The sequence below is a fragment of the Syngnathus scovelli genome, chromosome 2, assembly GCF_024217435.2.
Source record: "Syngnathus scovelli strain Florida chromosome 2, RoL_Ssco_1.2, whole genome shotgun sequence".
In the NCBI taxonomy this organism is placed as follows: Eukaryota; Metazoa; Chordata; class Actinopteri; order Syngnathiformes; family Syngnathidae; genus Syngnathus; species Syngnathus scovelli.
The window spans coordinates 5,053,085-5,077,664 of record NC_090848.1 but is presented as its reverse complement, the minus strand read 5'-3'; the positions used below and the strand labels follow the sequence as shown (position 1 = coordinate 5,077,664).

Below are 24,580 nucleotides of genomic sequence, written 5' to 3'. Positions count from 1 at the left end.
CCCAAGGTATTCTCCAGGCCAGCTGAAAGATATTGTCTTGCCTCTGTCATCCCTGGAACTATGTGAAACGTGCCCAGAACATCTCACCAGGGAGGTGTCCAGAGGGCATGCTAACAAGGCGCCTCATCTGGCTCCTCTCGATGCAGAGGAGTTTTGCAATAAAAAAAATTCAAGTTATTCTGTGATATATTGTATCTGGATCCAGTAAACAGGACATTATTTCCATACAAGGAACATCAAATCACGGGGGCACTTGTAGAGTACCCAGCTGGGAATGAAAACAATTCTCTTTCAGTTTTTTTGATCAGCTTGTTGTTTCCTGTGATTCTCATGAAAAGACCAACAAAAATGCTTGTTAAATAAAAATTCCGTTCCTCTCATAAAAGCCATAATTCACTTCCGTGTGAACCCCTTTCTGTGTCAGATAATCACTCAGACATACCACAGGAGTAAATGGAACCAACCACTTTTTTAAAGTTTACTCAGTCAAGCTGTTGGCACCACTTTTAGTGACCCCTACTAACAGCAACACAAAAATGTATTCCTGACTTTGGTCTGAATTTTCTTTTTTTAAGCTGCCTTCAAAACAAATCAGCTTTACACAGCCACCTTTATGCCACACTCAAATTGAACACATCATAAAAGTCATATAAATGCAATTGCAAAAGTTTTTCATCATATTCCAATCACAATGTAATTAGCACTTCTGTGTTAGTGCCTTCTAATATCTCTGGAACGTTTGAGGTAATAAAGTGCAGTCATTTCAATGTTAAGTTCAGTCCGGAGACTTTGATAACTTCATGAAAAATATTGTTTTTTCTCATTACTTGCATCATTAATTTGTGGATGCTGCTAATTACTCCAAGTGATAGTGCTCAAATCAAATAGAAGTGTGGAAAGCCCTTTGCATTTCTCATGGGAAATATTAGTGCCAAAGGGTTTCAGAAAGTTAACAAAAAACGTTACAGGGCCAACGCACACCTGACAGAGAACCTAAAACGTCGGACCACACAGTTTGTACCCTGAGAAACTTGGCTCCACCATCTATTAACACAACAAACCACTGGGTTTAATTTCCCTACAGATGAGCCAGCTTCTCGCCGCTAGGGAATGTCCTGAGGGTGTCAGATGTAGGATTCAGAAACAAAATAAGGCAAGCCAGGGGCAATGGTGGCAAACAGGCTGTAAACAGCCAAATGTTACAAACACAGGAATGATGCAAAATCAGAAATATGAACAAATACAATAAAAGAGCAATGTTGCATAGTCATGCCACAAAACAGAAATGCACTAGGGGTCCAGATCTGAGGAGTGGACCAGTCCTGTGAGAGTAGACCATTCTGAAATACCCTCTCTTTTACTTTGGGAGAGTTGAATGAAAAATATGGTTTACACTGTCTTTTTAAACCAAAGCTTGGAATAAGCAGTTTTAAATCACAGTTTCATTAAAATTTATTTTAAAACACAGTGAATAGCAAAGATTTTTAAGATCTTCCGATCCACTGAGATTATCCCATAAAGCTTTCTAGGCTGAACATGCGTGCTGCAACGAGTTTACGTCACTTACGCTTGGAAAGGGCGGAAGTAAATGGTCAATACAATGTTGTGTCGAGCTATTGAATCGCCCATTTCACATTTTGGCAAGTCAGGTGATAATAGTGCATGAAATAAAATTTTAATGAATAATAATGATAATGATCATATATAAGCTGAAACAAACAAATAAACAAAATAAAACCCTTGCTTCAGGTCCCTGGTATTCACCTGCGAGCATTGCTCCACAAATGAAGTAATTGACTCACTGCTCCTCGAAAAAAAAAAGTTATTTCAAGTCTTGTTAAACACTTGGATATAATCTTAAAAACATTGTAGAGGAGCAGCATAGTTACAGATGTACAAAATTGGATTAAAAGATATTTACTGAATTGATTAGATCTATTTTAATCTGATTTGGGAGTTTGAACCTGGGAAACATTTGTCATCATTGTAAACATGTTGTGATTAAAATCTATTTACTGAACTGATCATATCTATTCTAATATGATTTGGGAGTTCAAACCTGGGAAATATTTGTCATCATTGTAAACATGTTTACTGACCTACATTAGTTAGCTTTTTAACATGAGCCCCATACCAATGCAGCCAATTCACCTGAGGTAAGTTCAAGTTGAGACATTTACTTGCATTCATTGGGTGTCAGAAAACAACATACTTTTATTTTCCACATCACATGCCAATAGGTTTGAGTTGACTTGAGGTTAGCAATGGAAAAAACGTGTGGGCCTGAATTTAAGTTTCATGGTGAGAGGACTTCCCGCTGTTAATGGCCAGTCCTGTCAACAAAGACTTTGAAACCAAAGCCAAAGTCAAGGATGGTCACCAATCAACTCACGCCACAGAAAAGATCCAAAGGTTGAATGTCAATGTCAAGTACTGGCTTGTGTGAAGGGGCTACATCAATATTTGTTTATCGTAACCCAAGGTAGGCCGCAATCATGATTTTGCCAGTGTTTGGACTTCAAGTTTTGCATTTTAAGTTGATCTTGACAACATGATGCACTTTACCAGAAAAATGCATGAAATTGAGTCCCATTTGGAGCTTGCAGCACTTTTAGAAACACAAGCCAAAACGCAGAGAAATTCAAACAAATTCAATATTTAGTTTTTCCTCTTCTTTTAATTAATTGTTTCCTGGGACCATTAAAAGTCAATCAGTCTTGTGGGAAAACATTTCCTATTTTTATTTTATGCATTTGCTAGTTTTGGCTTAAACCAGATTACATTGCACCCTTTTGCACTCCCACATGAACATTTCTGTCAGTTGTCAGTGCCAGTATCACTTTCAGTCCTCAGGTTTATTCCAAAGACTACAGAAGACAATGAAGCACCCATTTAACGGACCCACTTGAGTAAATCATTCAGGAACATTTTTTAGGATGTCGTATTTGTGGGTTTTGAAACTTTGGCTGGGCTTTTTATAAGCATTAAATTGTTTTAGTGCAGCAAAGTTCTTGAAACTGCATCAGCAGCCATCTGATCTTGTGGTGAAACACGCTTGTGGGAATAATAGAGACCTCACACCTCACGGACTCATTCAAACTGACTTGTTTCCAGCGACAGCTTCCACTCTTAGTTAATAGGGACTCGCCAATGGGTGGGGTCGCTTCCTGTGCACACTGGAAATCCTGTCTCACCGAATATCATGGGCACATGGGACTGAGTGGACAATAATGGTGACTACACCGCCACTGAATCCTCCCTCAAACAGTTAAGTGGATGTGAATAATGTAAAAGCCATCAGCTCAGTTCAAATAAGTTCACTTGTTTTCCCTGAAGACTGAAAATGCTTAAATTGGGCACCAAATGATGATTGTAAGAAAGAACACTCTCAAGACTTTTATTTCCAGATATTAATATCTGCATCTGACATACATTAAAAGACATCACATGTTTAAACACATCTATTTTTCATGCAAGCAAAAGTATAGATAAGTCACTGGCACGTGCTTGCGTTTCAATTATTATTTGGATTATTTCCTGATTATTCAGAGAGTCAAACTATTTTTTTTTATGTGGATTTGGAAAAGTATCATCCTAAAATAAGGATGCAAAACGTCTGGCCAAAGGGTTGACGTAGTGATTGCAAGCATTTGCAACTTCAGTAGAAATATTAAATACAGTGTTATTCAATTTAAATCTGTTCCTAATACTTTTGCCCATTTAAAACGTGCCTTTCCATTACAAATAATGCTGTCATCTAAGTTGTTTCCAATCCAGGCAAATGTTGCTTTCTTGACCTATATATTCTTCTCTTGATGTGAAAGCCAAATGCTTTCATTTTAAACCAGAAAACAAAGGAATGGGCCTCATTGTTCCAATTGAAAGCTAAAATAGTGAGGTCAGAGTAAACTCATATTCTCTCATTATATTTATCACATTCCTTCCTGACAATATGGCCTCACTTATTTAGGTTAAGATTAGAATGAGGAAATGGGAACTGCAGACAGTGCCCTGCAGCGTGCTTGCTCATGAAAGACTTCACTCTGCAAGGTCAAGCCACGCACAGCGCAAACGCTCACAAACAAGTGCAATTATAGTGACATCTAACAGTCAAGTTCTGAATTTCGGAACGTTTCATCAACATTCCTGAGCTGTGTACGTCTCCCTGGCTTGATCATTCCACTCAGGAGGCCAGTGTGTCTGCAGCAGGGGTCCAGCTGTAAAGGGGCTGTAAAAGCCAACAGATGAAGTGCATCAGACAAGCCAATGCCCTAATTAGTTGTTGAGCTTGCTTGTATTCAAGCTGGTCCTCTAATGCAAAGTGCTACCCTGTAAATGTCGTTTCTTAATTTAGAAGAGGTAATTATTTCTCGGGATGGCTACTTCAGCTATGCTTGAAAACATCGTTATGTGAAGTGTCTGGAGAATAAAGAAAGAAAGAAAAAGTAGGGTTTCCATTATTCTGGCTGCAAAACTGTGTCCTGTTGCGGCCTTGATCAATTCATTTAGCGGATATCAACCAACATGAGCACATGCGTGTTCAGTCAAAATCAAACCATTCATGTTGCTTTTTTCCATACAATTCTTACTGTTATTACTTTGCTTGGCTTTCAGTGTATTTCCACAAAGAGAGTTGAGGGCACCTTCACTTGGAATATGGACATCTATTTTTTCTTTGGATTATTTTACATTGTGTTGCAGCCTGGTCATCCTGGAAGAGGGATCCTTCCATCTGTGGTGTCTTCTCAAGGTTTCTCATTTTTCCCTTGTTTTTTTTTTTTTTTTGAGTTTTTCCTTGCCCTTCTTTGAGTTAAGATCAGAAGATGTCAATTTTGCACATGTGAATCCCTTTGAGACTTGTCTGTGATTAAGGGCTATATATAAATAAACTTGACTTGAGAGTTCACATAATGTTAGATGCTATATGTTGAAGCAAATTTGGAGAGACCTGGATTCTTGTCCGTGGGGAGGTTGAGTTAAGTGGAAGAGCAGCTACAGCAGGCAGGAAATAATACTCTTGTGGAATTTCCCAAACTGCTTCACCAAACACAGCACTTATGAGTAGCTCTTCACTCGCTCGCTTCCAGCCACTGGGAAGATGATCGTACTGGAAGTGACTACAGACTAATTTGAAGAAGAATAATATTTGTCGTCTGTGACTTGAAATGAGATGATGAAGACAGTAAATAAACTCTCTCATCCAGAAAATAATTAACAGAATTAGAGAAGACCACTGAGCAAAACGTAATGGGAGGAAGTGTATCTTCAAATCCATGTTTTAATTACGATAAAGCGTTTAAACACTATATCTTGACTGTGCACAAATGCAATCACGAGATAGCTACATCGGCAAAGTTCGCTGTTTGAACCCTTTCATGCTACGGATCCTTGATTACTCAAAGTCACCAGACAGACTTCTGTTTTTCTACCACCCTCACACCAACCCTAGCTCTCTCGCTCTCTTGCTCTCTTGCTCTTGACATTTCTCAGGTTATTCACAGAGACAGACAGCTTTTCCCACTGGATTAGTCTTCCCGCACACTCTGACATCATCTGGCCACAATATATAAACTGTGTGTACACAAACACAGCATGTCATACATATATATCTTTGAGTAATAAGATCTCACTGGTTGCATCAGGAGTAAGGTCTGGGTGGCCACCTTTTTACCACACAGAAGACAGACATTCATGTGCTTTTGGACCAATCTCTGCCTTTTCTCACATTTGCCATTGGTTAGGTGTAGTTTCTGGCTTTTTATTCTTTCACACTACATGGAGTGACCTCGCTGTGTGTCTGCCTGGCTTGCTTCCTTGTTTTGGTTCAGCCAGACATCAACATCGGGCTGAAATGTGTAAAACAGTTCTCCGTCATCTTTTCCATCCTCTCTCTGGATTTGTTATCAGAAAAGAAGTTCATGTTTGATTTGAATTCCAATATGTGCCCTCATCAAAGGTGCTGACAGACAGTGTGCATGTGTGTGTGTGTGTGTGTGTCTTTGTGTCTGTAAAGGCTGGAGTAGTGGTGGCGGTGGTAGTGAAGGATTTCAGTGGAATTATTGGCCTTTTGTTGACAGAAGGGGAGGAATTTCTGTCAGGGCCTATAGAGGACAGTAACATCAGCAAAAAATACCAGCACTTGCAAAAATGTCCATGGACGTGCATAGATACATCTTCATTTTTAATTCTGTTGTGATAGACGTCCATCCAATTTCATGTTGATCAATAAAATTGGTGTATGCGGCTATAATTGACTAAGTTAGTTTTTTAAGGGTGCATGTTATGAATCTCGAAAATATTCCAGGACTTTCTCAGGCATTTTGTGGAGCCCAATTATTATTATTATTATTATTATTATTATTATTATTACAAATTTTAAAATAATAATAATAAAAAGAAGAAGGACATGAATTAATTTCTGTTCTGCTGCTATGCTGGCAGACAGGGTCACTGCCCCCGAGCACTGACCTACATCTCGAAAAGATTGTTGTCCACTCTCTCATTAGTTCATGACCAGAGTGTTTGCAGGGTTATGGTAAGGCAGGTTTTTGTGGCTGTGTGTCAGTGTGTCAAAGTGTACCAGGCCACTTCCTTTCGGATGAGTGGGTGTCACAGGGAACATATGGCTGGTAACTTCCTGCCATCAATCTTTGCATGACAAACACAGATACAATTTCCGAGTGTGTTTGCCTAGGCCACAGATGGCATCTGCTCAAGGGCTTGTTTTGAGCGCACTTGCTAACCTGCGCTCTACTTGACTCAGACAGACTCCCATCGAAGTTGATCTTTGGCCTTGAGGTCATTGCCCATTCGACTTAAACACAACAGGAAGTGCACTTATTTACCCCGCTAAACCAAACCAACAGATGACAATGCTTCATGCTCTCCTACACCACCCTCGTCTGTGGTTCATTCCACATCATTTCACTCAACTCATTCAGAGGCCATTCAAGGTTTCATATGTTTTCCTTTTGAAAATGCAAAGAATGCTTGAATCAATACGGCTTTGTCGAGCTCTGCCAGAAATGACAAACTTTTCAAGCCAGATTAACTTTTGACCTACCAGTCCTCATTCTTTAGAGTCCAAACTCCCCTGAACACCACGGTAAACAGGTGTTGTCAAAGGTTGACCCCAGTGCAAAAAGACAAAGATGGGGTGGTTACTATTTTAGTGGTTAGGTAAAATTGTGAGGTCTTTTCAAAAGGAAAATATTCCAATGATATTTGCAAGTTTGGATGAGTGGAACCTCCCATCCGGGAATGTAAGACCACCAAGACACTAAGCTTTCCAATTCATTGGCTCAAAAAGGAAGAAGGTCAAAAAGGAACAGGAATTTCAAAAAAGAACATTTCTCCAGATTTCCGAGAGCTGGTGTTTGTGAAGTTAAGAGGTTATACTTAAGTGAGGTGAAATGTGTGCTCACAGTAAAGTTATGGTAGCATTTGGGATGAGGACATGCAAAAAAACTGTAGCCACACTTACACAACCCTGATGTAATGTTTGTGAGGATTTAGTAGTTTGGCATGCACTACTGACGTTAACGCACGCTAAAGCAATGTGGGACAAAGTGCACAAACACATATGCCACATTCAAAAGAACTCAACTTTTCCCAACCATCATCCTGAATCCTCCAGAAGCAAATAATCCCTCTCCCCTTATTCCATTGTTCAAGCTGTGAAAAAATTGCTCTGTCAGTATTTGGACTTGATGTTGCAGGTCATCTGGCCTTGAAACCAGACTGAGTTAGGAGCTCATGTTTATTTGCTCTCACAGGCAGATCTGGACCCCCTCTTATTCAGACAGCTTTTCATTCGACTGAACACCGGACAGGCTGTTGAGCCCACTGTAACAGATTTAAATAAACTTGACACTGTCCTGGTTCAGAAGAAAACAAAAGACAAGATGTACTTTTGCTGTGATTGGCTGTATGTCTATTCAACCACATCATGCAGCCTTGTGATGCCAGGCTAAAGATTATCTCCAGATGCTTAATTGTAGGGAAACATAAAGAATGAATAAAAGCACGATACACTGACACCCGCCGCCCCCCAAAAAAATCTGCAAAACAGCGAAGTCAATTTAAGTACCATTGTTTTTGTCCAGGCTTGTTTCGTGAGTGTCAAAAAATTCTCAGTTTTTAGTCCTGTCTTTCATGTAGTCAACTTTAGTCTTACTTTTTTGCATTGTTTTTTTTTTCCAGCTTTCTTGTGAATTTATGTTGATAATCTGTGAGGCCTATCGACAACTCAATAAATCTGATTTTGTTCCTGAAACCTTTGAATTGTACATTTGGGTCCTTTATGCATTATTGTGTGTAGAATCGCCAGAAAGGACTCTGGAAGACATCAAGACCCATTGCAGCATGAAGCAGGTCCATCTGAGTGAATAATTAGTCAAGGTAACTTCCTAAATTGACATGGTAAATTCCAGTCCTCAATCACACATCAAATTAGTCTGTCAACTCCAACAAGTGTTGACTCTAACATGAGTCAAACCCACATTTCCACCCACCACTGCTTCACCAGCCTTGCGATGAGCCATCTGACGACTCAAGGGAAATTTTTGGTCAATTCCGGTAACTACAGTTTTTTTTGGGGGGTGGGGGTCGTGCATTGAGAACTGCACTACAGTCACCAAACCGTGTTGGACTGAGAAATCCAAAGTGGCTTTCACTCGCAATTTTCACTCGCAATTCTCGCTTTTATCTCGCATAAGACTGGAAGAGCAGCTGCCTGGGCCATGGCTGAGTGATTATTTGAAGTCAGACATTTGCAATTCACCTCAACTTGTCAGTAAGGAAGTGATTTATTACTTCTTTTTTTTAACCACGCTATTCCCAGAACGGAGGCATCAAAAACCTGCATTGGCTTTCTCATGCCAAAATCCCTGTCAATCTCAGACCAAATCAGAATAAATAACTATCAATTCAGTCCAGTTTAAATCATGTCCTATCTCAGTGATGCCATTGTGGCATATGATCCCATTCAACCACATACCACATAAATTATGACATCAACACATCAACTCAATGAAGCATTTTAAAGTGTTGTGTCGGACCAGCTTTGCCAATGAAAAACAGACAAAAGGAGTGACAGCCCTGTGGTCTCTGGCGAGAAAATGAGAAATAGATGAAATAAAGCAGAGGCATGTGGGTAATGGAAGCAGGATGCTTTCTGGCAATTCTGAGAGTACTTTGACCAACTCTTTCAGACAAATAAAGTCCAAGAGACAGGAGGAGCACCAGATGAACATCATTTGGAGCATTTTTGGATGCAGTGTAGCGTCTGAGTGAATCATTGGGGGGCGCCTGGGCTAGCTATGACCTGTCTTGGTTGAATCATTATTTTTCTCAGTGAAATGAACAAAAAATATTCCTGAGGAAAATGCCATTTATGAAACACAACTGTTTTATCTTTGTGAGATTCTATTACGGTTTTTGGTTTAAATCGACGTGTGTTCCTCATAGACCCACCAACTTAAGCGAATTCAGTACAGAAGCTCAAAAACAACCGAAACAAAAACATTTCTAGGTCATAAATATAATAATAATCAGATTCAATAATAGTAGGAAGAAAAAACACACCTGTGTTTCTGTGATTGACATGATCACTGAACACTGTAAAGGGGTCAAGGCGATCTAACATAAAGGTTAAGACCATAACAAGCACCTTTGTACTGTAGATACAGCGTTGCCTGGCCCGTTTTGTTATCAAGTCGGCCTTGCCGACGATTTTTGGCTTGAAGCTGGCCTCATCAATTTAAGTCATCCCATGCTGAACTTGATTGCCTTCTAACTCCATGACTCTCTAAAAGTAATAATAATAATCAAAGTCTCTAGAATAGTTTATGACAAAATACATATTGTATTACTTCTGCAATTGAATGACCTCACTTGGACATACCGGTGACTGAGTTCTTTTATCCATTCTTTTCCTTTTGAACGGAACCTTGTACAGCTGTTTCATGTGAATCTGATGTTTCGTCCTAGAAATGGAGGTCATTTCTGACACTGATTGCATTGATGTTTCAAAAGACCTTATCGTCTTCCAAAACTCTTGTTGAATATGCTTGAGTTTGATTTCATAGTTGGCCACCACCATGGCACATAATGGCCGGCCAGCTCCTGCTGTTCAGTTAGGAACCTTGCCCTGCCTCCTGAGCGAGGCAGACGTTGGATCCTCACAGGAGCAAAAAAGCTATTTGGGATGAGAATATATGTTACTGTAAAATTCCATACTGTAAAAAAAATCTATAGGAGACAGATTTATGATATGCCTTCCTGGATGGTTTCTCAAAATATCCGGATAATAGTTGTTTTAGTATTCCAGCTGAGATTAGGCTGGATTGTTTGTCCAGCTTCTCTGTATGAAAGGTCATGATTGATGGTCAATTATGGTTGCCCTAATTTCCACAAGGAACCTGAAGCCCAAAGAAGCCCTTCTTTGAATGCCACTACATTCTCAAAACAGAGCCTCAAGATTTGGTTTGCAATGAAACTGAGGAAGCAAAAGTCCCCCTAAATATTTTTGTGAATGTGTGAGAGAAGGAAATTGCTCTTGGTGTACAAAGGGTGCATGGTAATTTTATATCCATGTGTCTGCACAGAAGGACTTGTCTGGCTGCAGCAATAGGTGAAGGAGCCATCCTTTTCAACTTTGTTTCCTTTGTCTCACACCCTTTTGGATCTCCACCTCGGTTTCTGTTGGAAAGGTACAGGCATTTCCCTGATTGTTCCCCTGTGTTTCTCCGTCACGGTTCTTCCTCTTCGAGAGCCTGGCCAGAAAAAGCATTGCACTCACTGCTTATATCAAGGGCGAGTGTTTTTGCTCTGCGGCCATGAAGGTGTGTCAACTCCCACTGGTGCCCACTGGCAGGAAGAGAGTAAGGAAATGACCCTCATCTATATGTCTTAGTGTGCAGATTTATTGCCCTTTCATTATCAAGCTTCAAACACTATTTTTTCAGTGTTACTTTTAAGTTACTTATCAAGACAAAGCAAACCCAATGTTTTTATTGTCCTAATTTACAAATAATGACATTGGATTAAGTATATAGTAATACAAAAAATACTTTCAGTTTTAACTGAAATATTTTTCTTTATGTAGTGATGGCAAAATGAAGCTTCAAATTTGCTTCATGAGCCAGTTGAATTTATCGGACTGTCTGCTCTGTAGCCCTTAAATCAGCCTCACCATGCCTGGTCATTCCCCTGAACACTTTATTCTTAAGCAAAAAGTACAAAGTCAAGTCTCTTTCTGCTGCATTTACACCTTGCTGTATTTTCAGTTCTTTTTTAATTCATTTTGTCGTTCTATTTTAATTGTCACAAGCCTAGGGACTTATCGGGCTAAAGTTTGGGTATTGTATTTTTCCTCATGTAAAGTGGAAAAATCTGTTATGATAATAAAATTCCTTGAATCCTTGCATGCACTTTTCATCCGTAACAACAACACAAGCTGCCCCCCCCCCACCATTTTTAAACAAAACTTCCCCACTGAGCGTCTCATCTTTTTCTCATGGCCGATGAGTGATCCGTCCATGCATGCAGACTGGCGGTGTTTACCATAAAGGATGACTGTTCACATGGCTTGTCAGGTGATGCATGTTGCCAACTACCTGCCGTGCAGCCCAGGAGGTGAAAAAAACACTCCGATTTTTCTTCAGCAAAATGAGGATACTAGATGTGTGCACTTAATTAAGTATAGGATAGCTCGTCAAGAAATCGTGTGTGTGTGGGCCTAAGAGTTACGACGTGCAAATGTCAATGATTTAATGTGATCAGTCACTGTCATTAGCGCATTTTTGATTCAATGCCATCATCTGTGCCTCATCTAGGAAACGTTCAGTGCCAAACCTTCACTCTTCCTACATGGCTCAACTCCACCACTTGTGTTCCAGATGCTGCCATGCGATCCTCTAGAAACTCGTTCAACTCTATTTTGCCACACCTCCATGTGGCTTTATTTCATTTTTTTGCGATTTTTTTACTTTGCGGGCTACATTTTTTTTCCCCCGTTGTTTGGCTTACCATCATTTTCTAGATTGTTTATCCGGTACAGGGCCACAGAAAAGCTGGAGCCTTTCTTAGCCCGCTTAAGGTGAGAGGTCAAGTACACCCTGTACTGATCGCAGGGAGACAGACTAGCATTCACCCACACTGGACACCTATCAAATAGTCTCCAATTAACCTAACATACATAATTTTGAATTTTGATAGAAAGATGGTAGAACTGGAGAGAATCCCCACAACCACAGGCAGTATCCAACTAGTTACAGTCACAAAATGCTGATTTTTAAAAAATTGAAATCACACACATACTATATTTATTTTGCTTTCTCTTCATTCATCAGGATGTCTGGTCTGGGGTAATGTGATATAGGTCACACAGCGGTGTGTTTGATTTTCTCTAAACGTTACCTCGGTCGAATTTGACCATACGTTTTTTTCACATGGCATTCCGTGCAATCACTGCGTTAAGGAAAGTTAAGTTCGTCAACAAGGAGAGCGCTAATGTGGGCCTGACCCTCGCACAAAATCATCCAGAATCAGTGCACAGCCCAGAATCAGCTGTTACACATTCACTTTTCAGGTCAGGAACTAAGAAACGTTCACACGTGCCGATATTTCCAGCATTGCATAGTGTCAGTATGGTGTTGAGAGAAATCTGTTAACTCAGGGGCAACCATCGTTTGTGTCTTTGGCAATGAGAAGCCTTTAAGATAAACTGCTGGCTGTACCAAATCTTTAAATCAGCACTCACATTACAGTCAAGATTGAGATTTTGAAATATTGCATGTGCATGTGTGAGCAAATTCCATGAACACAATACATTACAATTCCTTTTCAAAGATACATCTCAACCTAATTTTTTACGAATAATGAAGATTTCTATTTCTGTTAAGTAGCAAGATATTCAAATAATAGCACCTCTTTGAATGTACTAACCTAATAGTCCTAAATAAAAGTCATGTTTTAATTTTTTGGCCTCAACTTCAGTCTTGCTTAATTAAAAGGTGATTTAAACCGCATTTTGCATTGTCTGTGTTTTAGTTTCAGTACATATTGACATACAGAAGAGCAATTACAGATTTTCCAAAGAACATGGACTTGCGTCTTAATGTAAACATATATTGTAATTATTGTTTGGGACTTTGACTCAATTAAAATAGTAACATCTTGTCCAGGTGTTGCTGTACATTTCTGTTTCGATAAAATATCTGAATAGACAAACTCAAAGGCATTGTTAAAACTACAATATAAATCTGCGAGCACCTTGAAATATATGTTTTTATTAAATTGTGCCAAATGGGGATGCTGCTTAGGAAAACCATCTCAGTTGATAAATGATATTTAAGAAACCCCTCCTAAGCCTTTTAATTTTGCTCCTTTTTTTTAAGCAAACACATCCAGTACTTCACCTTACCGAAGGCCAACTTGTTCCGTTATTCTTGCCTCCCTGTGCGTATTTCATCAAGCGACCCAATTTCCTGCATACTTTCCATCTCTCTCTCTGCGTGTTAAGTGTGGAAAAAAATAACGAGGGAAAGTGGAAAAACCTTGAGAATAGTGATGAGTATCGATAAGATTTTATCAACACCACTAATCTTCAGGTTAATGTTTATCAGTCCGGTGCCTAATTCATATTGCTACTTTTTTTTCTATAGAGAAACACCAAAACAAAAATATTAGAACTTTTCATTTAAATAAATGTACTTGTCTTACAACTACATTAATGTCAAATACATTTTGAAAAGAAAATAATTGATCAACTCACTTATATTTTTAAACATTCATTCATTCAGCTTCCAAACGCTTATCCTCATGAGGGTCGCGTGTATGATAGAGTCTATCCCAGAAGTCTTTCATTTAAGCTTTTTATAAGTTGAATTGTACATAAATGGTTACACATTCAACTGAAATCTGTAAGTCTTAATTTGACTTACCTTTGTCCTGAAGTCAACATTGGGGCATATTCCCTCCTTGTGCTTTTCAAGTGGCCACACAGAGCTGAAGGGACAGTCGGCCTCCTCGCTGGAAGTCCAATGCTCCAAAGCTTTCCCAAGTCTTGCAGTTGTTAATCCAAAATTGACAATTACTGACAACATGACGTAGGCTGCTTCATCTCCTGCTCCAGCTGGATGAATGGCGGGCAGCCGCAACGGTGTGGTCTGTTGAACAATGTGCCTCACTGCTGGCAAACACAGTCAGCAGTGGGTAAGAAACTTTTTGTTTGAGGTGTCTGCAACACAGAGCTGGCTAATGAGTTGAAAATCCCTTGTCAAGGTGATAGTGTGTTTTCCTCATAGGAGCTGAAATTAAGTAAATCCAGAATACTGTGTCCAAAGCTTTCATATTTTCACAAGTTGATGGAAACAGGAGTACCAATGTGCAGAATGAATTTTGGTGGCAATTATTTAACATTTCAGACACTAGGTAAAACAGAACATGACAAACCAAGCCAGGAAATAGAATGTTTGCCTCCCTCCTGTGAAAAAACAAAACAAAACAGGAAGCCCAGTTTCAAAAGTGGGCGGGCTCGTTTGCTAGAAATTAAAAAAAAAAAAAAGGTGTGTACTGTCCCTTTAACCTCCACAATGAATGGGAAAGATTACTGTATAAGCACAAACAAAACAGAATGCACAGCATTTTTGTCCGGTAAATGATTTCAGAAAAGTCGTTTGAGAAAGCAATCCATATTATTGAAGTGCAACCTTTAGGATTTATTGGGACTCGACAGGCACAGAAAACAGAGGTGGGTGGCAATTGAGAGACCAAATGTATGTAACAAATCTGAGAAAAATGTCACATATTAAAAAATGACAAAAAATTATTTGTAATATTTAATAATGCATTTTCTTGCTTGTTCCAGACACATTTTAAAAGACATTTTTTACTCTTTTCATTCTACTTCAATCTAGTGAATTATGATATATTGCATTGCTATTATTGAAACCAAATCGCATTCTCATGCTGTTACATTATTTATTGTTGATGTTTCTATGGAAATAAAACGGCCAATGAATGAATGAATAACATCAAAGATATAATTAGGACAGGACAAGTGTTGTGGTTGATAATAATATTAGGCACACTTTATTTAAATTGTGTTAAATTCAACAAAAGAGTCATGTAGCTGATTGCTCATAAAATCTATTTGAAGGAAAATCAGGAACAAATAAGTGCTATATATCAGAGGAGATATATGCAATGTGTGGATGATTAAGTGATTCTTGTTTTAACTAAAGCATATGAATTTCTAGAAGAATGAAGAGGAAGGTGGATGCAGCCATAAATTTTACCCATGCCCATAAAAAAAAAATTCATATGACACATAATGTCAAGGAATGTTGCAACACAGTTTACGGCAACTGTTTCATATATCAGAATGTCAGATGTTGCTGGCCAACCTAATCTTACAGGTTTTTCTGAATGTCATAGATTACTTCTTTCTGTGAGCTGTTTTATTTTTCCTCAATGCTCACCTCTTGTTGGAGTAATATTTCATTATGATTTATTGTGTTATGATACATTTGTGATCACTGTGGAAAGTCTGTTGTGACTGACAAGAGCAGAGGGGCCGAAACGTGTTGCCTCTGCTTGGCCCCAGTTGATCTCAAGCCGGCGATAAGAGGAAACCACCGGAGAAGACCTTTCTGCTGTTGAATGATATGATGAAATAACGTGCAAAATAGCTTATCTGTTAATGTCTGCTTGCAGAGACTCTGCAACAAAAACATGTAAAAAAGTGCTGATTTCCCCACCCCTTAGAAATATGTAACTTAGGGACCCCAAACCAAACAAAAGTGAGGTTGATGGGAGAGCTGATTGGGAGTAGTTGAGACCAGCGTACGGCAAGCGTACGTCTCTCCTATTTCTCCTATTTATTTAGAAAGTATGAATTGTGGGAGAACCATACAGCTCTCCTAATTCTCCTCGCAAGAAACCGAAAACGTCTTCTCTCCTTATTGTTTGTGAGATGTTAGGAAATAAACGTAACACCTCTCTTTGTAATGACCCCATGCCCTAGATACCCGACACTAATTACAAGGTCCATAAAAGCCAGCAGAAGTTGTGTTGCGGACTTTGCCTGGTCTCCATCACATATATTGGCAGCACATTAACAGGAGACGCACATTTGTCAGTGAATCTTAATGCTGGGCTATTATTTGGCTCCCGAGGGAAAGAAAGCCTCATGCAGCATGTACAATTGAATGTGTGTGTTTGTACTAAGAGCATGTGCGTAGTTGAGGAATTTAGGCATTGTATAACCGCCAATTACTCTTGACCTGTAACCGTTTTATTTTCTCCAGGGAATTTGTATCACTAATGAGGGAGACTCAAGTAAGGTACCTAGTTGTAGACTAAATCTAGACAAAGAACACTACGGCTTACAACACAGTCACCCTAATTACCTGCGTTGATGTTGCTATTCACTGTAAAGCTGTTTTAAACGTATTTTATATACTGTACAGGAGTGTTCATAGTGTGTGTTTTGCATATTTGTCAAGACGAACAGTTGACAAGAGGCTTGTCAGAGATCAGCTGTGAAGACTTCCTACCCAATGTTTCATGGCCCTATGTCACAGGTGTCAAACTCAAGGCCCGGGGGCCAGATACGGCCCACCACATCATCTTTATGTGGCCCGCGAAGACAAATTGTGCATCAAATTTGTGTGTCATTACTAGAATTGCAAATTATCTTCACTTTGAATAATAGCTTTTTTTTTATTTTTTATATTTGGTCAGTTTTTACTCGTCTGATTTGAAAACGAGTTATTTGTCAGTTTGTTTTGTAGCTTTTACTGTATATAATATGAGGTGCTCATACATATATTTGGGTTGACAGTCATTATGGCCCTCCGAAAGAAGCTATGTTTACAATGCGGCCCGCGAAAAAAATGAGTTTGACACCCCTGCCCTATGTGACCCCCCCCTCCCCCTTCCAGTATAATGCTAGAAGGATGAAGGTTTATATAAATACTTTCAAAGCTGTACAACATTACTTTTCAGAGCCATTTATTTTGCAGAGATTGGGTATTTAATTTTTGCCTTTCTTGCAACTTCCAAGGTGTTTTCTACAATGAGTGATGTATAATTACAGCAACAATAATAACAGTATACAGAAATTATAATCCTCTTTTGTTTTTGCCGAATAATACGGTTTAATAATACTTCTAAAAAGAGTGGAAGGCATTCTTTTAATGTTATTGACAATAAAATCACCCAATATCTGCCCCCGAAATAAACAGTCCTGATTGTGTAAACATTGGCATTGACAATGGGCGTGACGTCCTGTTCTCTCTGGAAACGTGCGCATGTCACTGGAGTAAGCCATTTCGTTGATAGGAATTGGAAGTACCTGCTCTGTGAACTTTGAAGCCTTATAGTACATGCAGAGGTAGGCACAAGCGATTTACAAATATTTACATGTCGGTTTATTATAGCTCTTAATCAAGCATAACATCAAAAGACTTAAACTCAGTCATGAATTGTAGATTACATTTCAATTTGGATTCAACGAGGACGCATGGTGAACCTGTTACCTACATGCGTGTTTGGCTCTCCCTTATCAGTAGAGGTCATTTTATGTCACATGGCTTCCCTCCCCAAAAAAGGAAAAGCATTTTGCGTAGGAAAGCGGCTTTCTATTATTTGTCATATCCCTGTGTGCGCACCCCCCCCCCCCCCCCCCCAATGCCCACAAAATGAAATGGGGGGGAAAAAAGTAGTCAGTATGGGGATAATGTGCATTTTAAATATACATATTTTGTGCAGCCATGAGTGTTTTTTGTTTGTTTGCCTGTTTGTTTTAAAAATGTAAGGGTGCCAGCTGAAATTGAATTATTCATTTTCTACCAGTCAAACGTAAAGCTTCACGCCCGTTCTGTCGCAAGACAAACATCAGCCTCAGTTTTATCGTTTTTTTTTTTTTTAGATCGTGTGTGAGGGACAGATCATTGTCCCAATAAAACTGCCCACCACATTCCCAGTGTTATCTACACCTATGCTCATAAACTTCAGCACGGACTTGAGAGACAAATAAGCAATAAGGAGAACGGGAGAAAGGACAAAAGCTCAAAACGCCCTCATTTCACTTTGCCCACAGCTACATATGTAAATCTTTGGATCCACCTAATTTACATTGTTCCGTATCTTTCAAGAGGTCGTGTGTGTGTAACCAACGATGACTTCCCAGTCACTGCCACCTCAAATGGAGCCAGTCCTGAACAACGTTGACAATGGAAAAACCTCAAACAAGACAACAACAGAAACAAACAAAGCTGACTTGCATGCCAGGGGCAAATGGGCCAGCAAGGCTGAGTTCCTTCTTGCCGTGGCAGGCCAGATCATTGGCCTGGGGAACGTGTGGAGGTTTCCATACTTGTGCTACAAGAATGGAGGAGGTAAGATAAATGCAAGTAATGAAGCAATACAAATGAGCTTCTTCTACTTACCTCTTTTGCTTTATTTTATCTCTTGCTAATCTTTTTCATAGCTTTCATAGACTTTACAACATCCTCTTTATTGAATGAACCATGGAAAGCAAATGTTATCTGTATGTCCAGGTGTGTTCTTTGTACCTTACCTTTTGTTCCTGGTGCTGTGTGGCATTCCTCTGTTCCTCCTGGAGACTTCTCTGGGCCAGTACACAAGCCTAGGCGGTGTCAGCGCCTGGAGAACCATTTGCCCAATATTAGGAGGTACATTTGTATTGTACTTTATACTGTATTTAAAAGCTAAATTCAATTATATTAATCATGTATATCAATCAAGCAAAACAGTAAGACTGGATAAACAACATTTGTCATTTCACTTGCTTTTCTCTGTCCACATCACTTGCGATTGAGTGAACGCCTCAGTCTCAGAGAAGAAAATTTTAAAAAAATCTAAATTAATTGCACAAGATTTATATAAAGCTTTTTCTACACCATTTGTATTCCATTGCTCTCCAAGGTTGGTAAAAAATACTGCATAGTAAATGCATTGCAGTTCAGGTTTGTGGTTGCGGTCACCAGATTTGTTTGTTCTCTTGTTTGTCTGCAGGGCTCGGCTATGCAAGCCAGATGATGATCCTGCACGGTTGTGTGTACTACATCGTCATACTTGCTTGGGCGCTATTCTATTTGTCATACAGTTTTCAGGAAGAACTGCCCTGGTCACACTGTAATAACTCGTGGAACACTGGTCAGTTAGTACAGTCGCTGCAATCAGGTCCACGTGGAAGGCTGCAACATGTATTTGTGTGCTTCCCTGTAGATGCTTGTTTCATGTATGACCATCGTAACCATACAGCCAATGTAAGCAGCCTGCCTGAGAACACCACGTCACCTATCATGGAATTTTGGGAGTCAGTGCATCCTCGGATTCATTGGTAATTAATTAATAAAGCTTATTGTAACAACTCTCTGTGTATGTTGTAGGCGAGAGGTGCTCCAACTTTCCGATAGCTTAGACGACCTCGGTCCTATAAGTTGGAAACTTGCACTGTGTCTTGCCCTTGTCTGGTTCGTCTGTTACTTCTGCGTGTGGAAGGGTATTAAGTCCACAGGAAAGGTAAATATATAATTATGTCATGTTTTCCCCATTGTTTCGAATTGTCATTCTTCTCGTTTCCTTTGCACTTTGTATTTTCTAGGTTGTGTATCTCACAGCCACCTTTCCATATGTGATGCTGTTTGTTCTGCTGGTGCGTGGTGTCACTTTGCCTGGAGCAGCCCAGGGAATCATCTACTACCTCAAACCTAACCACACTCGCTTGGCAGACCCGCAGGTGTAGACCGACAGTCGTGTCCGTAAAATATCAACTTTAGGTTTTGGATCAACATCAGATTTCAAAGGTTACCGACAGAATTTAGATTAGATCAAATTCTTAATCTGTATTAAATTTTGGTAAGAAATGCTTGAATCTTGCACCGATTCTTTACTGTCTTCGTTTTTTTTGCAGGTATGGATGGATGCAGGCACCCAGATCTTTTTCTCGTATGGAATCTGTTTGGGGAGCCTCACAGCCCTTGGCAGTTACAACAAATATAACAATGATTGCTACAAGTGAGACATTTTATCACACAGGCAGCCACTCAAACCATACTGTGTGAAAAACTAGAAGCTAATGGTCAGATGGGTTCCAGAAAGAATGAAAGGAATGGCACAAGAAAACATGCTTGGACACAGCCACACCTTCAAGAAAAGCCTTAGCAACTCAATTTCCCACACTCAACTCAGTCATGCCCGAAAACAATCAAGCACTTAGCTTTTGGCTTCTCTTTACAGCTAATGCAGAATGCAAGGCCATCAACTACTGCCAGATGCACTTAAATACATGATTCAGTCTTATGTCAAATTTGATTTTTTTTTTTTCTTTTGTGCATACAGGGACTCGTACTTTCTGTGCCTCCTGAACAGTAGCACCAGTTTCCTTGCAGGGTTTGCCATCTTCTCAGTGCTTGGCTTCATGGCGGAGGAGCAAGGAGTGGACATCGCCACTGTGGCTCAGTCCGGTAAGAACACATTCGATAAAAATATCCCCTTTCTCTTGTTACTCCGCTAGTGGGCAGTTTTCATTCTAGTTTACGTCATGTCTGTAGAACAAAGAAAGATCTATTTTCTTCAAAGTAACTATTTTCAGCCTCAGCAGACCTCATTTCAGCTACCGACGGAGGATTACAACTGACTCTTTGTTGCTTTGGATTTACTTTTATGTTTGATACTCCTGCGTTTTTTTTTCATCCCAGGGCCTGGCCTGGCCTTCATCGCCTTCCCCAGAGCTGTAGCCATGATGCCTATTCCGCAACTCTGGGCCATCTGCTTCTTCCTTATGATCATCATGCTGGGGCTGGACACACAGGTTGGTAGCAATAAGGTCAATATGACATATTACGTGAAGCGCCATAAGTTAAATAAAACTGAAATCTTCTTTCTGTCTTGCAGTTTGTGAGTCTAGAGGCGTTGATGACATCTGTGACCGACTTGTACCCCCATCTGATCAGACGCGGGTACCGCAGAGAGCTCCTGCTGCTGTTTATCTGCGTTGTATGCTTCTTGATCGGGCTGATTATGGTGACGCCGGTAACATGACCTCTGTGTGAACGCGTTGAACTAACCACTCACTTTGGATTTCATGACATTGAGTCGTCCACACTTTGTGTGTTTCTTTGTCTTGCTGCCGGCCATGCAGGGTGGTCTCTATGTGTTCCAGATATATGATCATTTCTCCTGCAGTGGAGCCAGCCTATTACTTCTCTCCATCTTCCAGTCTATTGCAATTGGCTGGATCTATGGTAGGAAACAGTCACATGTTTTTAGCGCTCATGCGTTTGAGATTAAAAGGAAATTGTATTAGAGCAGGGAGCAGAATGACATAAAACCAGTTTTGGTTATTACATTACTCACATACTCTAGCTTTTCTCCCACTCATGGTCAGTAGACCGAACATGGCCGCAGCTTACCCTCTGTTGCAAGATTGGCTCAAAGCCAGGCTCTTGTCTGTCTCCTCTGGACGCTCAATCAAGCCCCCCCACCCTCTCGCCCTCACAGTCTAGTGGCTCGACATAGCCACCGTTCTAGCCCGACCCACCCAGAAACAAAGGCATTTAAAAAAAAAAAAAAAAATTACACACAGACTGTTCCATGCCATGTCAATTAAAGCTAAAAAATGCAATAAAAACAAAAGAGACTTTGCAGGTGATAATGATTAAGGGAAAAACATAGATCCAACGAAATACCAAAGCAACTTTTTTATGACTCTCCCAGTCGGAGGTGAATGTTTAGGAAACGAGAAAATCTGAGGGGGAATTCCACAGGAATATCAACTCCACTACACGGTTTGCTCCTTATTTAACCTTTTTACTTCATGACAATGGCTATGACAGTCAAGAATTAAAATGTCTGCTTCATTTCTCATGTCACCCTCAGGTGAGTTTAAATTCATGGCCATGTGAGCAGAATAATAAAGCCAGAGCTTAGTGCTTACTCAAATTAGAGAGTCTCGTTAACGGAAATTACGTCTCATTTAGAATTGTATGTACATATCTGCTTAAAAAGTACTTTTTTCTGTCATTATAGCGATAAAATAACTCCAAGCACTTCTTTTGCGCAAAGGTGCCGAGCGCTTTTGTTCAAACATTAAGGACATGACGGGCCACAATCCCCTGCTTGTCTTCAAGCTGTGCTGGAAGTATCTGACGCCAGCCGTGTGCACAGTAAGTGACCTGCCATGAAGAAAATGTACGTAGATGTTTCCAGAGATGACCACTTTACCCCATTTATTTTAAGTCCATCTGTCCTTTTTTAAAAAACATCTTGTCCTCCATCCTCAGCCTACAAAATGTGTATGGGCATCTGTCTGGGGGAATGTGAAAACTTCTTTCATGTGACTTGTAGGCTACCTTCTTGTTCTCCTTGGTCTGTTGGTCTCCATTGAGCTTCGGGAACGGCCTGGTCGCTCCAAGTTGGGCAACAGCACTGGGCTGGCTCCTCACCTTATCCTCTGTGTCTCTGCTTCCAATCTGGGCCATCTATGCACTCGCCATTACGCCTGGCACCCTCACACAGGTTCTGACTTGTCCTACAGTTGCTTTGTTCTTCTTGTGTCCACTTCTTGACACACATTTAACCTCTGTGTGTGCTTCTGTCACACCCCAGCGTTTTCAAACCCTGTGCAAACCCACCATAAATTCTCCACAAGCCTTCCATCCCGGCATCCTGGCCGAATACAGATCTGCAGTTCCCCTCAGCGAGAAGCCAAGGAAAGTAGTTGACGACGTCATTTGAAACGACGTGGATAAGCATCAATTTGTGATGCACTGAAGCTATCCAGATGTGATCGAAAAGGGTGGACTTGCTTTGGATCTATGACCTCTCCAGCTATGCACGGCAAGCAAATACAGTTTAGTTCAATTTGTTATGGCAGAATTGTTATTTGATTCTTTCTTAACGGTACATTTTGGTGGGGGATTCTCTATGATAAATGTTTACGATACCAGTTTCCTAAACTTTACGTTGCGCAAATCAAATACTTTTATGTTTCCTGTTAAGGGAATGGTGGGATGTTAGCGTCACTGTATTGTCGTGTTTTTTTTTTTTATTTATTTATTATTGAACTAATTGGTGGGTAACACTCTTGCACAGTTATGATTTACATAGCACATTGTAGTTATTGCCATATTGGCTGCAAGCTCAGCAGTTGAGAATCAGGTAAATCACTGATTTTGGGACACAACAACAAATCATTTTCTTGACCTCCATTGTATCTTAACATACAAAATATGCATTGCTTATTAATTCTTTGGGTTCATTTCTACAAATTTGGTTGTGAAGTGGGAAATTATGCTGCCAAAATAATCCCTGACTTTACATATCAACAGTGTCTATTTAAGAATTGTGTCTCCTCCTGTATTTGATCATTTGTTAATTGTGCCTATGTGTGTCCTGGCTGGCATCCAGTTTACGATGTACCTTGTTTCGGCGTCTACTGACCAAAGTTGTGAGCAGCTCAGATAGTGGCTGGATGGATAGTTTAGTTCCACATAAATGTGTGAGGGAAAACTGTGATTGTAAAATATGTGATTCCTATTCAATTGGTATCACTCAAGAGGCAGCTAATAGCAAAACTTTCCATCATTGTTAATTAATACTGTACTGTAACCAGTCGTGACTTTGCAAAGTAACTGTACTCCAATTATTTTGCTGAGACATAGAACCTAGTTGCAATATTAGGGCAAGATATTTCTGGCATGATTGATATTTACTTAGCTGCATACACGATGTGAATAAAGGAGTGTGCGCATGTTCTTTTATTCATGGGAGTGTTCCTGATTTGACATCTAATTTTACCTGTGCTTGGGGCTAGAAATAAAGCCTCCACAAATTTACTTAAGTCATTCCATAAGAGGCAAAGCGAGTTCCCCACCTTCCATTTTGATCTTAATAGAAATTCTGGTTTTAGCAATGATGAAAGCAGGATGGAGAGCATCCATGTGTGCATTCCAAAGTTGCTGGCGGGGGTTAGGGGGGTTCTGACAGCAACACTTAGTAACAAAGCTTGGCGGTTACGTAAAAGGATCGGCTCGTCAATGAGCCGTATTGGATTCTCTCCTTTCCCAGTCACGGTAAGCGGCGGGCTGGTTCCATACACGTGACGTGGCACGTGGAGGCCTTCCATAGTTGTTTTGGTGATGTTCTGTATGCAGCATGTGTGTGTTGGCAGGGGGGGGGGGTTGGCGGTTTATGTCCATATGGTTGCTTTGGCATACATCGCCGTCTCAGATGATAAGGATTAAAAATCATCCAATGGGTGAATATGAGGTATTCATAGAGGGAGGGAGAGACCATTGGAGGGATTCGAGCCAAACTCTGTGTACTTCTGCACACACACACGTCTGCCTGACATCATAGCAACCTGATCAAACATCCTCTATGACACAAAAGGTTTTATTTGCTTTGGCTTTACAGACTTTTTTTACTGCCGTTAATACACTTGACAGTTTGGTGTGATGATCAAGCATCCGGGAAGACAAGGCAGGAGAACAAAATAGAGATGGGTAAGGGGGAGGGCGGGAGGGGGGTATATTGCATAACA

The 24,580-nt window shown here is 40.1% G+C and overlaps 1 protein-coding gene and 1 long non-coding RNA gene across 6 annotated transcripts in view; one reads left to right on the top strand and one right to left on the bottom strand.

Moving 5' to 3' along the window:
• Nucleotides 1–14,559, bottom strand: part of LOC125988111 (uncharacterized) — a 92,433-nt gene extending 77,874 nt beyond the window's left edge. The window contains exon 1 of the long non-coding RNA XR_011086516.1: nt 13,947–14,559. This is a non-coding gene — a long non-coding RNA (uncharacterized lncRNA). The remainder of the gene's footprint in view (nt 1–13,946) is intronic.
• Nucleotides 14,560–14,600: 41 nt separating this feature from the next.
• LOC125988110 (sodium- and chloride-dependent GABA transporter 2) lies at nt 14,601–23,798 on the top strand. 5 transcript variants are annotated; one of them, XM_049752925.2, is made up of 15 exons: nt 14,601–14,755; nt 18,165–18,407; nt 18,570–18,704; nt 19,048–19,188; nt 19,261–19,351; nt 19,425–19,557; nt 19,640–19,774; nt 19,949–20,052; nt 20,377–20,501; nt 20,736–20,848; nt 20,932–21,069; nt 21,179–21,281; nt 22,102–22,202; nt 22,384–22,554; nt 22,645–23,798. In XM_049752925.2, the coding sequence occupies exons 2-15, from the start codon at nt 18,188–18,190 to the stop codon at nt 22,771–22,773; spliced, it is 1,839 nt and encodes a 612-aa protein (XP_049608882.1). In that variant the 5' UTR covers nt 14,601–14,755; nt 18,165–18,187; the 3' UTR covers nt 22,774–23,798. The 5 variants fall into 5 exon arrangements, with proteins under 5 accessions (XP_049608882.1, XP_049608881.1, XP_068505927.1 ...); XM_049752924.2 differs by having other exon boundaries at nt 19,048–19,351; XM_068649826.1 differs by having other exon boundaries at nt 17,939–18,407; nt 19,048–19,351.
• Nucleotides 23,799–24,580: the final 782 nt, after the last annotated feature.

What these genes read in the sequence shown, in the direction of transcription:
- LOC125988110 (XM_049752924.2), top strand. Translation starts at nt 18,188, where the DNA reads ATGACTTCCCAGTCACTGCCACCTCAAATGGAGCCAGTCCTGAACAAC. An exon ending in GGCTGATTATGGTGACGCCG is followed by an intron (nt 21,070 to 21,178) that starts GTAACATGACCT and finishes CCGGCCATGCAG; the next exon opens with GGTGGTCTCTATGTGTTCCA. An exon ending in TGACGCCAGCCGTGTGCACA is followed by an intron (nt 22,203 to 22,383) that starts GTAAGTGACCTG and finishes TGTGACTTGTAG; the next exon opens with GCTACCTTCTTGTTCTCCTT.